The sequence below is a fragment of the Cyprinodon tularosa genome, unplaced genomic scaffold (assembly GCF_016077235.1).
Source record: "Cyprinodon tularosa strain WSP-4 unplaced genomic scaffold, ASM1607723v1 ctg1103, whole genome shotgun sequence".
Taxonomy (NCBI): domain Eukaryota; kingdom Metazoa; phylum Chordata; class Actinopteri; order Cyprinodontiformes; family Cyprinodontidae; genus Cyprinodon; species Cyprinodon tularosa.
In genome coordinates, this window is record NW_024037898.1 from 122,440 (window position 1) to 136,426 (window position 13,987).

Genomic DNA, 13,987 nt, shown 5'->3' on the forward strand with positions numbered 1-13,987 from the left:
GAGATGAAGTGGAACAGGAAGTGGTGAGGAGCTGCTGCGCCAGGTGACACGGCGACACACTTCTCCCACACAGCGCCAGGAAACCAGCTCGCTTCAGCAGCCTCAGCTGGTACCAGGGGCCGGGCCGGGCCGGGACCCAGAACCTCCCGCTGGAGCTGCAGGAGGAGAGGGAAACATCTGGACTCAGGAGGATCACCTCCAGGTGGATCCTCAAACACCACAAATGTTGCATCGTTTTGTTTAAAAATCTTTATTTATCTTCCAAAAATATCATCTGATCCAAAATATAAAACAAAGATGATTCTAGAAACACAAGCTGAGAAACTCAAACAGCTGATCCTCCCAAAAAGGAGAGAAATCATCTGGAAAAACAATCTAAAGCCAGGCTGCGCCTCCTGAACGCTGAGAATCATGGGAAATGTAGTCAGAGACAGAAACTGTCTGCTGCAGGTTCTGTGTTTTTCATTTTCAAACTGTTTAATCTGAGAGCGGCTACAATCAAACACGTCACACATTCAAAAGGTCAGAGTTCAACGAAAACACGGGAAAAAGGAGGCGCAGCGTGGAGAGAGACCTCCTGAAGAAGCTGAGGTCCGCCCTGGAGACGGAGGAGGAGGAGAACCTCTGATTCACACAAACACTTTGGCTAAAATCCAGCTTGGATGAAACGTCTACATATTAAAGTGCTTTAATACTCTGTACAATGTCTCCCTCTAGTGGTCAATCTGCTACATTACAGGATTAGGGCCACTGAAAAAATTAATTCATTGATTTCTACTATTTATTTCAGGAAAGACTTTAATCTGAATTTAATCTCAGAATCCTGAGATTAAATTCAGAATTTAGTCACAACTTTGATTTTTTTTTCCATATTAAACTGAACTAAAACTTTTCCTAGTGGCCCTAAACTGGTGCCCTACAGGCATCCTGGGTAAAAGGGGAGATCAGGTTATTATTTAATCAATCTAAATATTTATAATGACTTTAAATGGAGATTCAGATAATTCAATATTATTTTGATGTTTTAATCTGGATTAACCTGGAAATGAATCAATAATCTGAACAGGAAGCAGAAATCAGAGCTGGGAGCTGATTGGATGCAGAGCAGAGAGAACATTAGAGCTTCCAGTCCCTGAGGAAAGATCATCATCATCATCGCTCCATCTTCATCGGTCAGGTCAAAGGTTCCTGAACAGAGTAATAACCAGAGTGGACATCAGGGGGCGCTGTGCTCCGATCAGCCTAATAAAAGCTTGAACGTTTTCAATAATGATTCTAATTAAACAGGATCGTTAGCAGAATGTTTTTATTCATTCTAGATTCTAATTTCTGTTATTTTTTAACACAGATTTCATTTTCTGCTAAATCGTAACTAACTTTAAAGAATATCTGAGGACTACAAGCAGCAGATAAAGAACTACAACTCCCAGCAGCTCACCTTCAGTGATGCTTCCTGTGCGGCGCAGCCTGGAAGTACTCGTCAGGACTGACGGTCTTCACCCCTCCGAAGTAATCCAGAACCCAGACCTGAAACAGAAGGACGCCGTCAGACGGGACGGAGCAGGACGCGTCCAACGGGACGTCTAACAGGACCCGTCCAGCTGAACGTGTCCAGCAGATCGTGTCTAGCACGACGTGTCTAACAGGAAGTGTCCAATGGGACATGTCTGACAGGACGTGTCTAACTGGATGTGTCCAGCAGGAGCAGGACGTGTCCAACAGGACGTGTCCAGCAGGACGTGTCCAGCAGGACGTGTCCAGCAGGACGTGTCTAACTGGATGTGTCCAGGGGGACGTGTCCAGCAGGACGTGTCCAGGGTAACGTGTCTAACAGGACGTGTCCAGCAGGACGTGTCCAGCAGGAGTAGGACGTGTCCAGCAGGACGTGTCTAACAGGACATGTCTAACAGGAAGTGTCCAATGGGACATGTCTGACAGGACGTGTCCAGCAGGACGTGTCCAGCAGGACGTGTCTAACAGGACGTGTCTAACTGGATGTGTCCAGCAGGAGTAGGACGTGTCCAGCAGGACGTGTCTAACAGGACGTGTCCAGCAGGACGTGTCCAGCAGGACGTGTCCAGCAGGAGTAGGACGTGTCCAGCAGGACGTGTCTAACAGGACGTGTCCAGCAGGACGTGTCTAACAGGACATGTCTAACAGGAAGTGTCCAATGGGACATGTCTGACAGGACGTGTCCAGCAGGACGTGTCCAGCAGGACGTGTCTAACAGGACGTGTCCAGCAGGACGTGTCCAGCAGGAGTAGGACGTGTCCAGCAGGACGTGTCTAACAGGACGTGTCCAGCAGGACGTGTCCAGCAGGACGTGTCCAGCAGGACGTGTCCAGCAGGACGTGTCTAACAGGACGTGTCTAACTGGATGTGTCCAGCAGGAGTAGGACGTGTCCAGCAGGACGTGTCTAACAGGACGTGTCCAGCAGGACGTGTCCAGCAGGACGTGTCCAGCAGGAGTAGGACGTGTCCAGCAGGACGTGTCTAACAGGACGTGTCCAGCAGGACGTGTCCAGCAGGACGTGTCCAGCAGGAGTAGGACGTGTCCAGCAGGACGTGTCTAACAGGACGTGTCTAACTGGATGTGTCCAGCAGGAGTAGGACGTGTCCAGCAGGACGTGTCTAACAGGACGTGTCCAGCAGGACGTGTCTAACAGGACGTGTCCAGCAGGACGTGTCCAGCAGGACGTGTCTAACAGGACGTGTCCAGCAGGACGTGTCCAGCAGGACGTGTCCAGCAGGAGTAGGACGTGTCCAGCAGGACGTGTCTAACTGGATGTGTCCAGCAGGAGTAGGACGTGTCCAGCAGGACGTGTCCAGCAGGACGTGTCTAACAGGACGTGTCCAGTAGGACGTGTCCAGCAGGACGTGTCTAACAGGACGTGTCCAGCAGGACGTGTCCAGCAGGACGTGTCCAGCAGGAGTAGGACGTGTCCAGCAGGACGTGTCTAACTGGATGTGTCCAGCAGGAGTAGGACGTGTCTAACAGGACGTGTCCAGCAGGACGTGTCTAACAGGACGTGTCCAGTAGGACGTGTCCAGCAGGACGTGTCTAACAGGACGTGTCCAGCAGGACGTGTCCAGCAGGACGTGTCCAGCAGGACGTGTCTAACTGGATGTGTCCAGCAGGAGTAGGACGTGTCCAGCAGGACGTGTCTAACAGGACGTGTCCAGCAGGACGTGTCCAGCAGGACGTGTCCAGCAGGACGTGTCTAACAGGACATGTCTAACAGGAAGTGTCCAATGGGACATGTCTGACAGGACGTGTCCAGCAGGACGTGTCCAGCAGGTCCGGCTGTGGAGGTCCTGGTACCTGGGTGATGTTGAACTTGGCGAAGAACCAGCTGTGGTCTGTGGGCCAGTCGATCATCTCAGGGTGTCGGCTGAACAGAGCCTTCTTCGCATAGTCCGCCTCCGTCCCGTTCACCTGGAGGACAGAAGGTTCGGGTCAGGACACCGGGCTGGACATAACCCCCCCCCACCCAGGGCTTACCTGGACCACGGATCCAGACAGGATGATGTGAGCGCAGAGCGGACTCTGAGGGTCGAAGCCCTGCAGCCTGCAGTAGTCAGTCTGAGCCAGAGACATGGACAGGGACGCCTGGGGGTGGACCTGGGGACAGACCTCATTATTCCTCTACGCTTCTGGAAGGATTACAGATTAAACCAACAACTTTTCATTTCTGTTAATTAATAAGATTTAGTTTGATAAAAAAAACAACTTCCTGCTTATAAAACCTGACCGGTCACGTGACCTGGGCTCCAAACTGCAGCGTCACTGTTTCTAAGCAGATCTTATCTGTTTGCATAACCTGCTGAGTCATGCCGGTGACGTCAGCTGTCTGTTATTGTGGCTGCGCTCCGCTCACCTGCAGGTCCTGGACAGACACCTCCATGTGGGTCAGGTACATGTAGGGGACCCCGGAGCTGCTGCCGGGGGGGCCGTCGCTCACAGAGAACACGTTGGAGAACGGCTGCCCCGCCACCGGCGCGTGGGTGGAGATAGTGGCCATGGAGGCCCAGTCGCACTGGTGGGCGATGAAGCGGGCCACCCGGGCCACCTGGTCATGAGGAGGGATGTGGAGCCGGCAGGAGGCCCAGGAAAGGCCGAGGAGGAGCAGGAGGAGAACAGGCCGCGGAGAGGAGGCCATGGCGGGGGGAGTCTGAGGGACAGCTGCGGAGGAACTGAGATAAACAGAGGGACCACTTCCGCTACAGATCTTCACAATAAAACACACGTCCGGTTTTCACAACAAGAGATTAAAAAGTTACCGCAAGAGAGCGGAAAACCCTCCTTTTTCCGCCTCCTTTCAAAATAAAACCGGAAATAGTGGAGACGCTGCTGGAATATCAAAATAATCTCACAAGAAGTTTTAAAATTACCTTTCAGATTACAGATTTATGCAGATTAAAAAATATTTACCCTGAACTCAAACTGGATAAGAGATATGAAAAGTTATATATTTTGCAATTAAATAATAATATAGGCACAAAATGTTATATTAATATATTATAATATATATTTATGTAGAATATTATCATTCAGTATTTTAAAGGATTGCTCTTTGATTATGAGTTCTATGATCTATAGAACTGAATAATTCTATTCAGTTTATTTCTATAGCTCCAATTCACATCATATCATCTCAGGTCATTTTATAGATCCAGAACAACCAGATCATCCAGTCAGATTGATTCAAAGTTTTCTATCTAAGGAAAACCAGCTGATTGCATCGACTCATTGACTCTTCAGCAATCCCTCACACTAAGCATGCTTGTAGCGACAGTGGAGAGGAAAAACTCCCTTTGAACAGGAAGAAACCTCCAGCAGAACCAGGCTCAGTGTGAGCGGCCATCTGCTGAGGCCCACTGGGGTTCAAGGAGACAGAAGCAGACATAGAAAAAGAAGCATAGATACAAAAGGCAACTGTCAACCAGCTCCACAGGCGGCCCCGTCCAGGAAACACACAGCCAGGCAGACGAGCTCCGAGCCAGCTCCCATGTCAGAGGATGAAGAGAGCACATCCAGTTAGTCACAGTCAGAGAAACAGGACTACACTGGAAAACAGGCCAAGCTCCAACATCTAGAAACAAAGGTGTCTTTTAGAAATCAGGGCGTTTTAAGCTCATCTCTGCTCCTCATCTTGTTTAAACAGCAGAAAACCAGTAACTGTGAAACATGAGGATAATCTGTCATATAATCCTATGGGTGAAAGGTAATCCCTTGATCTGGATTATAATCTCCTTTTATTTGTGGATCTAAGGTGGAATAAAAGACCAGCATCCTGAGAGAAGTTTGCTAACTGTCAGTAGAAAATAAAGATTATATATTAAAACAGAAAATGGTTTTCAGAGCGTCTGAAGTCATAAAGTAGGGTTAGCATCCATTGACTGTAGTTGGTCTTGGTCTGACCTAAGATGGCCGCTCTCTGTATTTCCCACACATTTCCAGCAAACAGATGAGAAATATTTTTAATATTCAGGGAATATTAATGACTGAAATAATCTAAAAACATTGAAACAAAATAAACCAGAGACCATTTGAGCTCCCTTTCAAAGTAAGAGCATCACTGCAGGATTTTCAGAATAAAGGTCCTTCATTTAAACCTTTGATCTTTTAAATCAGTTCAGAGACGTTTGGTTTGAATATCTGATGATTTTATTACAAAAACAGATTAACAGCAGGAACCGTTCTAAAAGACGTTCTGGATGATCAGAGTTTCTCCGTCGCAGCCGGAACGTCACACGGGCTCTCCTCCAGGTGGAGCCATCCCTGGCAACCGTTGCTACGGCAGAGACAGGCCACTTCCTGTTTCTGAGGCGGAGCGGCGGCGTGAGGGCCGGCCGAGTAGTTCCAGGTCAGCTCGGTTCCGGCTTTAACCACCCTGACGGACACAGAACACAGTCAGACCCGGGCTGAGGGGAAAGGGGAGGGGCTTACTGTGACTCCTCCCCCTCACCTGCTGGTGAAGAAGGCGATGACGGGGAAGGCGGGGTCATGGCAGTCCGTGAAGACGTTCTGGATGAACAGGTTGGGCTGGCAGCTGTGCTGTGGGCGGAACATTAGAGTGTAAAGAATGGCCCCGCCCCTTCCTCTGGCCCCGCCCCCTTTGTGATGGACTCACGTTGATGAAGCGGCTGACGTTCCCCTCCTTGGTGGCGTCGATCAAGCAGACGTCGTCCATCTCTGCGGCCCTCTTCTGTCCCCTCTGATCGCCGTCCTCCTCGGTGTCCATCGCCACGGCAACCTTGTCCTCAGACAGATTTCCTGATGAGGGGGAGGGGCATAGAGGGGTCAGAGCAGGGTCAACACAGCGTCATGTGCGGTTCTGGTTGGACTGCCGACCTGCTGAAGGAGACGCCTGGTTCTGGTTCCGTGGCGGTGAGCTGGACTCATCGGGTCCCTGGATGACGGGGAGCTGCTGGTCAGAGGAGGGGGGCGGAGCCTCCAGCAGGTCGCTGCAGGCCTCCAGGACGGGCGGAGCCAGCCACTCAGTGACCACCTCCACGTCATCGTCAGACGGCAGCTCGTCGCGGGTCAGCTTGGGAGGCGGCGGGTCGCCGGGACTCGGGGCCCTCTGCAGAACCACGCCTGTTCAGGAGAGAACGCCGTGATGTCATCACCCCCGCCGGTCAGACGGAACCGAACGGTCGGTTCAGCCCACCTGCGTAGATGCAGATAAACGTGCCCCGGTCCACGTCGTCACGGCAACGCACGCCCCAGCCCCGGTCCTCCGTCTGGAAGACCTGCAGCCGCACTCTGATGCCTCTCTGGACCAGCCGGTTCTGGCAACGCGCCCGGTCACAGCGGCACCACGGCCCGCACTCATAGAGCCTGGGGGGAGGGGGAGAAAACGTTACCCCAGCTCTGGTTCTGGACCCCGCGGGTCATGACCCAGCGGTTCTGGACGGGCCTCACCCTGATTGGACCGGCTGCAGCAGGCGGTGGTGCCGGTAGCCCCGCCCCCCTGCCGTCATGGCGACGCAGGCGCAGCTCTTGGCGTCGCTGCAGGCGCCGCTGCAGTCGCAGCAGGTCTGGAACAGCGCCGGGTCGCGGCTCAGGAAGCAGCCGTGCGGCCAGCGGTCCTTCCGGTAGCGGAAGCCCGCGGGCCGGCCCACGCCTTCGCCGAGGCACAGCTCCACCGGGGTAGGCTCCGCCCCCCGGCTCAGGTCCGGCTTGGCGTCGGCGGGCAGAGAGGGAGGGTCCAGTTGGACCAGGCGGTTGAAGGTGAAGAAGTCCACCTGCAGGGAGGAGGAGCAGCGGGTCAGAGCCGGTTCTACCGCCACGTCCTGCTTCTGGTTCTGAGGTCCACCTGCAGGACGTCCAAGCTCTCGGTGGCCGCCAGGAAGGACGCCACGTCCTGGAAGTTCCGCAGACTGAGGCCGCAGGGCGACTTGTAGATGACGTCCCAGTCCTCGTCCTCCGTGTCCTGACCCGACCCCAGCGGGGACAGCATGGCGCTGAGCCGCTTGAAGCCGCACAGCAGCAGCACCTTCAGCGGGTTCTGGCCGTACAGCAGCGAGCTGGACTCGGGGGTTCTGGGCAGGCTGGGCAGGCAGGCCTGGGGACAGACACACGGGGGGGGGTTAACCGGGGGGGGCGGCGGCGGTTCTGGTTCCGCCTGCTGCTCCGGTTTACCTTGCAGCACTGGTGAGGCTGGTAGTGCAGCTGGACCGGCGCCAGTGGCGGCAGCAGCCCCTCTCTGCCAGCAGGTGGCGGCAGGCCGTCCAGGAGGCAGGCGGGCGACGGCGACCACAGACTGCCTGAACCGATGACCACCTGGACCACCGACGAGTCCTGGTCCTGAGGAGGCGGCGCGGGGAGGCAGTCCAGGACCTCCAGGAGCCTCTGAGCCCGGACATACTCTGACACAAACAGAACCGTCAGAACATCCCAGAACCGAGCGGGACCGAACAGAGTCAGAGCGGGACGGACCCGAGTCAGAGCGGATCGGACCCGAGTCTGAGCCGATCGGACCTGAGTCTAAGCCGATCGGACCAGAGTGAGAGTGGATCAGAACAGAGTCAGAATGGATCGGTACCTTTATCTTTGGCTGACTGGGTCAGCAGAACCTGCTTCAGGTGGTCCAGGTACTGGAAGACTGCGCTGAACACCTGCTCCACGTCGTTTTGGGCCCAGAAGGTTCTGGCTCGCTCTGCAGGACAGAACCAGGGAGGCCCGGCATTAAAGAGGTTCTGACTGATCCGGTTCTACAGAGAGGCGTCCTCATCAAAGCCTTTAACCCTTTATAGGCCAAGTTACCGTGTTTCATCACCAGCGTAGCCCCAACACATCTATGACGCAGTATTAGGACCACGATAGAGGTTAATATCTAGAGAATAAAGTAACATTACGAGACAAAAAATGTTTTTTCCTTAATATATTCGGGCAGGTTGGGGTTTCTTGTCATTGCATTGACATTCATTCATGCCATCAAAATATCCATATTTTCTGTTGAATATTCCAAAGGTAATAAGGTCTATAAGGTCTAACACTATTGGCTTGAAATTTGGATTTTCAAAGTATTTCACTGAGCGCCTTATAAAGGGCATGTTTTGATTTTAATAAATTGAGGAAACATCATAAACAAGGATTGAAAAATAAAGATCAGGGACCTTTAAGGTTTTCATCAGATTCTGGTTCCTCTGCTGGTTTTTGCCCTGACCAAGATGGCGGGCGGTGGCCGCAGAGTCCGGAAGCTAAAAACAATAAAAATAGGATCCCTGTCCAGGTTGGATCCTTTAGAACCGCATTAAGAACCAGAGGCAGTTACCGTGGGTCCACAGTAGCTCCCACAGTGATCTAAACTTACCCACGTCACGTGCATCCAACACGTCCCCCATGTCCGCGGACTGTTAGCTCTGCCCGGCTAGCTCAGGCTATAAACACAAGCAGCAGGAGCGAAAATAACTGGTTTTTAACTGGGTTGGTGGAACCAGCATACCGCCTGGGCTACTGGCCAACTCTGATTGGTTAGTCCAACATGGTTCCAAACCAGTTTGATCCGCCTTTGATCCACAGCACGAACTCTGGATTATTAGCGGGAATCGAAGCTAATTTACGTCCAGCATCCAGACGCCTATGGGCCAAACGGGCCGCCGTAGCATTATTACATGAGCATTTTTCCCTGACGTTTGCCTGACAGGCGCACACACACACACACACACACAGACACACACACACACACTCTAGTCTCCCTATCTAGAGTGAGGACCGCGTTTTCATTTTCATCAATTTTCCCCCATTTTTAACCCTTTCTACCCCCGAACCCTGACAATAACCCAATAATCCGAATAATCCGAACCCTATTCCGAACTTTAACCCAATTCACAACCATTAACAAAATAGAAACCGGATCAGCTTAATTTCCTCAGGTAAAAAAACGTTTCCAGCTTAACAAAGAATCATCAGGATTCATTATAATCAAACATTGATCACATTAATGATCAAATAAACTTTAATACCGGATCGTCCTCATTATTCTAAAAGCCCAGTTCTCTGCCTGCCAGGCAAAACTCAGGGGAAATTAGTTGGGAGGAACCTCGCGGGACGCCGTAGCTTTGCTTCTCTTACGAAATGACAACAAACATTCACGCGAGTCATAACTTTCATAAGCAGTTGTTATGAGCAGACCGTCAGTGAGCGACTGGGAGCTCCGGGAAGCTGCTGCTGGTTTAACTGGGAGGAGCAGCTGCAGGTCACTTCCTGTTGGGTTTTGTAACTGATCAGACCTTGTATAACAGGAGAACAGGTGAGAGGGTTAGTTCACCTGTGTGATCACCTCAGGCTGGAGCAGTTTAGGCAGTAGAAGCGGTGCTTTCATCTGGTTCTCTGCTGGTTTCCATCCAGGCTGATGGGCTCTGCTCCTCTTCCTGTTGCAGGTGAAGCTGCTGGGCTGAGATGTCTGCAGTGAGGCGGTCGGTGGCCGAGGCCTTCTGGGCCATGTGTGCCGCAGACTCCATGTCCATGCCGGTCCACTGGTACTACAACATCCAGGACATCAGGAGGGACTTTGGAGGCTGGATATCTGGGTTCAACGCGCCTGCAAGCAGACACCCGTCCAGCATCCTCAGCCTGTCCAACACAGGTACCGCCTCCGAACCACACCTGTCCCGCCTACATCTTTATGTGTTTATAGTCCACAGTATCCAGAACTCCAGGTAGGATCTCCGTCTTCACCCCAACGACAAGCTTCTTGGTTAGATAACAGCTAGAACCGGTTTTTACCAGTTTAACCAGCTGTTTTCACTGAGGAGCTAAACTGAAATGTTCTTTAAAATGATTTATGATGTCAGAGGAAAGAAAATCTGAGCATCAGAGGAAGAGGTGAAAGGTTTCCATCTGGAACCGTAGATCTATGGAGCTTAGAATGAACCAAATCTAGTCGATTTTTACTGTGTAGATTTCTTTATGTCTGGTTTTTCATTTCAGCACTGAGGAAAAAAAAAAGGTTTAATGAAGAACTACTGAGTCATTTCTGAGAACATCCAGGGTCTTATTTCTGTTCAGAACCACAGAAGTTCACGTTCTCCAGCCGGCGATGGTTCTAAAGGAAGGGTTCTAGGTTCTGTTGACTAACGAGCAGGTTCTGTTCCCCAGCTGGCAGCGGTCGGACCGCCTGGTCCTCTGGTGGACGGCGAGCTGACGTCGTCGGTAGCGTCATCCTTCATGACAAGCTGGAGCTGTGGCGGTCCTCCAACGGAACGGTCCACTACCACCAAGGTGCATCTGGGGCGTCTGTCCGCCGGCGGCGGCTCTGAGTCTTCCTGGTCGGTTCCGGTCGAGCAGTCCCTCATCCTGTCTGGTTCTGCAGGTCTTCAGGCGGGAGACAACACCCTGAACGTCCTCTGCTCGCTGCGCGTAGCTCGGACCGTTGTCTCCAGCCGTGCCGCGGACGTCTCCCGGCCTGAGGTTCGCGCCGCCGTTCTGTCCGACTACGTGAAGTTCCTGACCACGCCCGGTTCGCACGCCGACACCTACGCCGAGTCCTTCCACCGCTCCTTCTTTGCCGACTGGCAGGACAGCAGACCCTCGTCTCCCAGCGAGGTAAACTAGAGCTTCTCTTCCAGATCCGTAAGGGTTCCACATCTGTTCTGACTCGGCTCTCTTCAGGTTCTGACGTTTGCGGAGAAACGATCCAAACGGATGCTGAGCTTTGGATCTCCTGACAGCCAGCTGGACGCCATCGGCTGCCTTCCCATGATCCTCCCCTTCGTCTTGTTGTCCGCTTCGGCCAACGAGGACCAGGCTGTGAGCGAACGCCATGTCCCCCGTCGACGGTTCCTCTGTTCCGTCTCCTTCTAACCTCCGTCTTTCCTCAGGTCTCTGCTGCCGTAGAGTTTGTTAAACTCACCCATCCTCACCCCAAAGTGCCCGAGTACGTGAGTATCTACGGCCGGGCCCTGCATGCAGTGCTGGGCGGGGCCAGCGTCCGGCAGCAGGCTGAGGACGCTCTGAGGAGGCTGGAGGCCTGGGACACCTGCCAGAGCTACAGCCGCAAAGCGGCCAGGTGCGTCTGAGCGAGCCCAGTGCTTTTAGATCAAACTAAAGCGACTCGGTGCTGACACGGCTGAATGTTCCAGGTTTCCTGCATCTTCTGAGGAGCGGCTGAAGGTCCATCAGAGCGCGGTGAACTACCTGGGCTTGGCCTGCTACAACAGAGGTCAGGATCCGTTTCCTTACTAAAACTTCAGTAAAGATCTACTCCGCTCCTGGTTTATTGTGGGATTTTTAATGTTCCGTCCCTGGCTGTGCATAAAGGACAACTGATGCCAGCACAATTTACACTAGCCAGTGGGGGGACAGTGTGGTGGCCAGTGGGGGGACAGTCGGGGGACAGTGGGGAGGCCAGTGGGGGGCCAGTGGGGAGGCCAGTGGGGGGCCAGTGGGGAGGCCAGTGGGGGGACAGTCGGGGGACAGTGGGGAGGCCAGTGGGGGGCCAGTGGGGAGGCCAGTGGGGGGACAGTCGGGGGACAGTGGGGAGGCCAGTGGGGAGGCCAGTGGGGGGACAGTGGGGGGACAGTGTGGTGGCCAGTGGGGGGACAGTGGGGAGGCCAGTGGGGAGGCAGTGAGGTGGCCAGTGGGGGGACAGTGTGGTGGCCAGTGGGGGGACAGTGGGGAGGCCAGTGGGGGGACAGTGGGGAGGCCAGTGGGGCGGCCAGTGGGGCGGCCAGTGGGGCGGCCAGTGGGGGGACAGTGGGGCGGCCAGTGGGGGGACAGTGGGGCGGCCAGTGGGGGGACAGTGGGGAGGCAGTGAGGTGGCCAGTGGGGGGACAGTGGGGAGGCCAGTGGGGAGGCAGTGAGGTGGCCAGTGGGGGGACAGTGTGGTGGCCAGTGGGGGGACAGTCGGGGGACAGTGGGGAGGCCAGTGGGGGGCCAGTGGGGAGGCCAGTGGGGGGACAGTCGGGGGACAGTGGGGAGGCCAGTGGGGAGGCCAGTGGGGGGACAGTGGGGGGACAGTGTGGTGGCCAGTGGGGGGACCGTGGGGAGGCCAGTGGGGAGGCAGTGAGGTGGCCAGTGGGGGGACAGTGTGGTGGCCAGTGGGGGGACAGTGGGGAGGCCAGTGGGGGGACAGTGGGGAGGCCAGTGGGGCGGCCAGTGGGGCGGCCAGTGGGGGGACAGTGGGGCGGCCAGTGGGGGGACAGTGGGGCGGCCAGTGGGGGGACAGTGGGGAGGCAGTGAGGTGGCCAGTGGGGGGACAGTGGGGAGGCCAGTGGGGAGGCAGTGAGGTGGCCAGTGGGGGGACAGTGTGGTGGCCAGTGGGGGGACAGTGGGGAGGCCAGTGGGGGGACAGTGGGGAGGCCAGTGGGGCGGCCAGTGGGGGGCCAGTGGGGCGGCCAGTGGGGGGACAGTGGGGAGGCCAGTGGGGCGGCCAGTGGGGGGACAGTGGGGAGGCAGTGAGGTGGCCAGTGGGGGGCCAGTGGGGGGCCAGTGGGGGGCCAGTGGGGCGGCCAGTGGGGGGACAGTGGGGAGGCAGTGAGGTGGCCAGTGGGGGGCCAGTGGGGAGGCAGTGGCCACCCCTTCCCCCACCGGTGGCGCCACTGTCTGTGACCCAGACTCAACTGTGAACCGTTGAACCAACAGGGGCGCTGTCCAGCCTGTTCTACCTGGCCTACGAGTTCCACGATGATCCGGTGGGAGGAATCCTGGCCAACACCAACTGTGGAGGTCAGTGCCTTAAAAATGGACTTTGGTGAATTTGGTTAAATAGAACATCTAGAACCGACGTCTCGATTCAAAGAATAAAAACCTCAGTCCCCCAGAATGCTGCCGTGTGGAACTAAATGTTAAAATGGATGGGCGGAGCCTGTTGACGCTGACCAATCAGAGCAGCTGGTTTCCTGTTGGTCTTTTCTCCACCGTCTGGTTTGTTTTTTCTGTCTCCAGGTGAAAACTGTAACCGGGGTGCGGCGCTCGGGGCCCTGCTGGGGGCCGGGGCCGCCCACAGCGGAGGGGGCATCCCTCAGGAGTGGAAGGATGAACTGAGAGATGCTCAAGAGTTCCTCCCCAACATCCTGAAGGAGATGCTGTAAGAGGAGCGGCACCCCCTGGAGGACAGGAGGAGAACTGCTACAACCACACGAACTGCAGTTTGGATCCCAGCACTGTCTGTTTACAACCTTTAAACATTTACTCTGTTTTTATGTCATAATCTAAAGTTAGTTAAGGTTTCTTTTTTTATTCCTTCAGTAAATAGTTTCATCCTATTTATTCTGGCTGTTTCCAGTTTGATGCCTTTAAAATGAAACATTCATGTTAAAAACAATAAAGGAGGAAATGGAGAAAGTTCTGTCTTTATTTTACGCCTCAGAATAAACCTGTGCTGAAGATTTATTGGATAAATAGAAGAAATAAAGTCCTATTTGCTGCTTAATCCCGGCAGAAACTGATAAATGTTGTTAAAAACTGACTAAAGTCAGAGGTTCTCTGAGGTTTGATGTTCAGCTGCAGATTGAAATAAAATAAAATAAAAAATGA

At 54.1% G+C, this 13,987-nt stretch overlaps 3 protein-coding genes across 4 annotated transcripts; 1 reads left to right on the forward strand and 2 right to left on the reverse strand.

Moving 5' to 3' along the window:
* Positions 1–22: 22 nt before the first annotated feature.
* creg1 (cellular repressor of E1A-stimulated genes 1) lies at positions 23–4,232 on the reverse strand. Of its 2 annotated transcripts, none has more exons than XM_038297780.1 (5): positions 3,879–4,232; positions 3,503–3,622; positions 3,323–3,436; positions 1,439–1,527; positions 23–155 (listed from the first exon to the last, which is right to left on the reverse strand). In XM_038297780.1, exons 1-4 carry the CDS (start codon positions 4,158–4,160, stop codon positions 1,441–1,443), a joined length of 603 nt encoding a protein of 200 aa, XP_038153708.1. In that variant the 5' UTR covers positions 4,161–4,232; the 3' UTR covers positions 23–155; positions 1,439–1,440. The 2 variants fall into 2 exon arrangements, with proteins under 2 accessions (XP_038153708.1, XP_038153701.1); XM_038297773.1 differs by lacking the exon at positions 23–155 and adding an exon at positions 232–1,188 and having other exon boundaries at positions 3,879–4,231.
* A 1,413-nt stretch (positions 4,233–5,645) lies between these two features.
* Positions 5,646–9,121, reverse strand: setdb2 (SET domain bifurcated histone lysine methyltransferase 2). The gene is made up of 10 exons (XM_038297801.1): positions 8,823–9,121; positions 8,052–8,165; positions 7,649–7,875; positions 7,323–7,571; positions 6,929–7,251; positions 6,675–6,844; positions 6,356–6,601; positions 6,135–6,277; positions 5,970–6,058; positions 5,646–5,894 (listed from the first exon to the last, which is right to left on the reverse strand). Exons 1-10 carry the CDS (start codon positions 8,851–8,853, stop codon positions 5,723–5,725), a joined length of 1,764 nt encoding a protein of 587 aa, XP_038153729.1. The 5' UTR covers positions 8,854–9,121; the 3' UTR covers positions 5,646–5,722.
* Positions 9,122–9,554: 433 nt separating this feature from the next.
* LOC119791613 lies at positions 9,555–13,789 on the forward strand. Its single transcript, XM_038297816.1, has 9 exons — positions 9,555–9,761; positions 9,892–10,097; positions 10,610–10,732; positions 10,824–11,056; positions 11,123–11,260; positions 11,332–11,519; positions 11,593–11,672; positions 13,094–13,177; positions 13,397–13,789. Exons 2-9 carry the CDS (start codon positions 9,911–9,913, stop codon positions 13,540–13,542), a joined length of 1,179 nt encoding a protein of 392 aa, XP_038153744.1. The 5' UTR covers positions 9,555–9,761; positions 9,892–9,910; the 3' UTR covers positions 13,543–13,789.
* The last annotated feature ends 198 nt before the right edge of the window (positions 13,790–13,987 follow it).

Coding starts and splice junctions, on each gene's coding strand:
- creg1 (XM_038297780.1), bottom strand. CDS start 4,160: ATGGCCTCCTCTCCGCGGCCTGTTCTCCTCCTGCTCCTCCTCGGCCTT. Junction 3,437..3,502: donor TGTCTGGATCCGTGGTCCAG/GTAAGCCCTGGG, acceptor TCTGTCCTCCAG/GTGAACGGGACGGAGGCGGA. Junction 1,528..3,322: donor CCAAGTTCAACATCACCCAG/GTACCAGGACCT, acceptor CTTCTGTTTCAG/GTCTGGGTTCTGGATTACTT.
- setdb2 (XM_038297801.1), bottom strand. CDS start 8,853: ATGGGGGACGTGTTGGATGCACGTGACGTGG. Junction 8,166..8,822: donor GTTGGATGCACGTGACGTGG/GTAAGTTTAGAT, acceptor TCTGTCCTGCAG/AGCGAGCCAGAACCTTCTGG. Junction 7,876..8,051: donor CCAGTCAGCCAAAGATAAAG/GTACCGATCCAT, acceptor TGTTTGTGTCAG/AGTATGTCCGGGCTCAGAGG.
- LOC119791613 (XM_038297816.1), top strand. CDS start 9,911: ATGTCTGCAGTGAGGCGGTCGGTGGCCGAGGCCTTCTGGGCCATGTGT. Junction 10,098..10,609: donor CCTCAGCCTGTCCAACACAG/GTACCGCCTCCG, acceptor TCTGTTCCCCAG/CTGGCAGCGGTCGGACCGCC. Junction 10,733..10,823: donor AACGGTCCACTACCACCAAG/GTGCATCTGGGG, acceptor CTGGTTCTGCAG/GTCTTCAGGCGGGAGACAAC.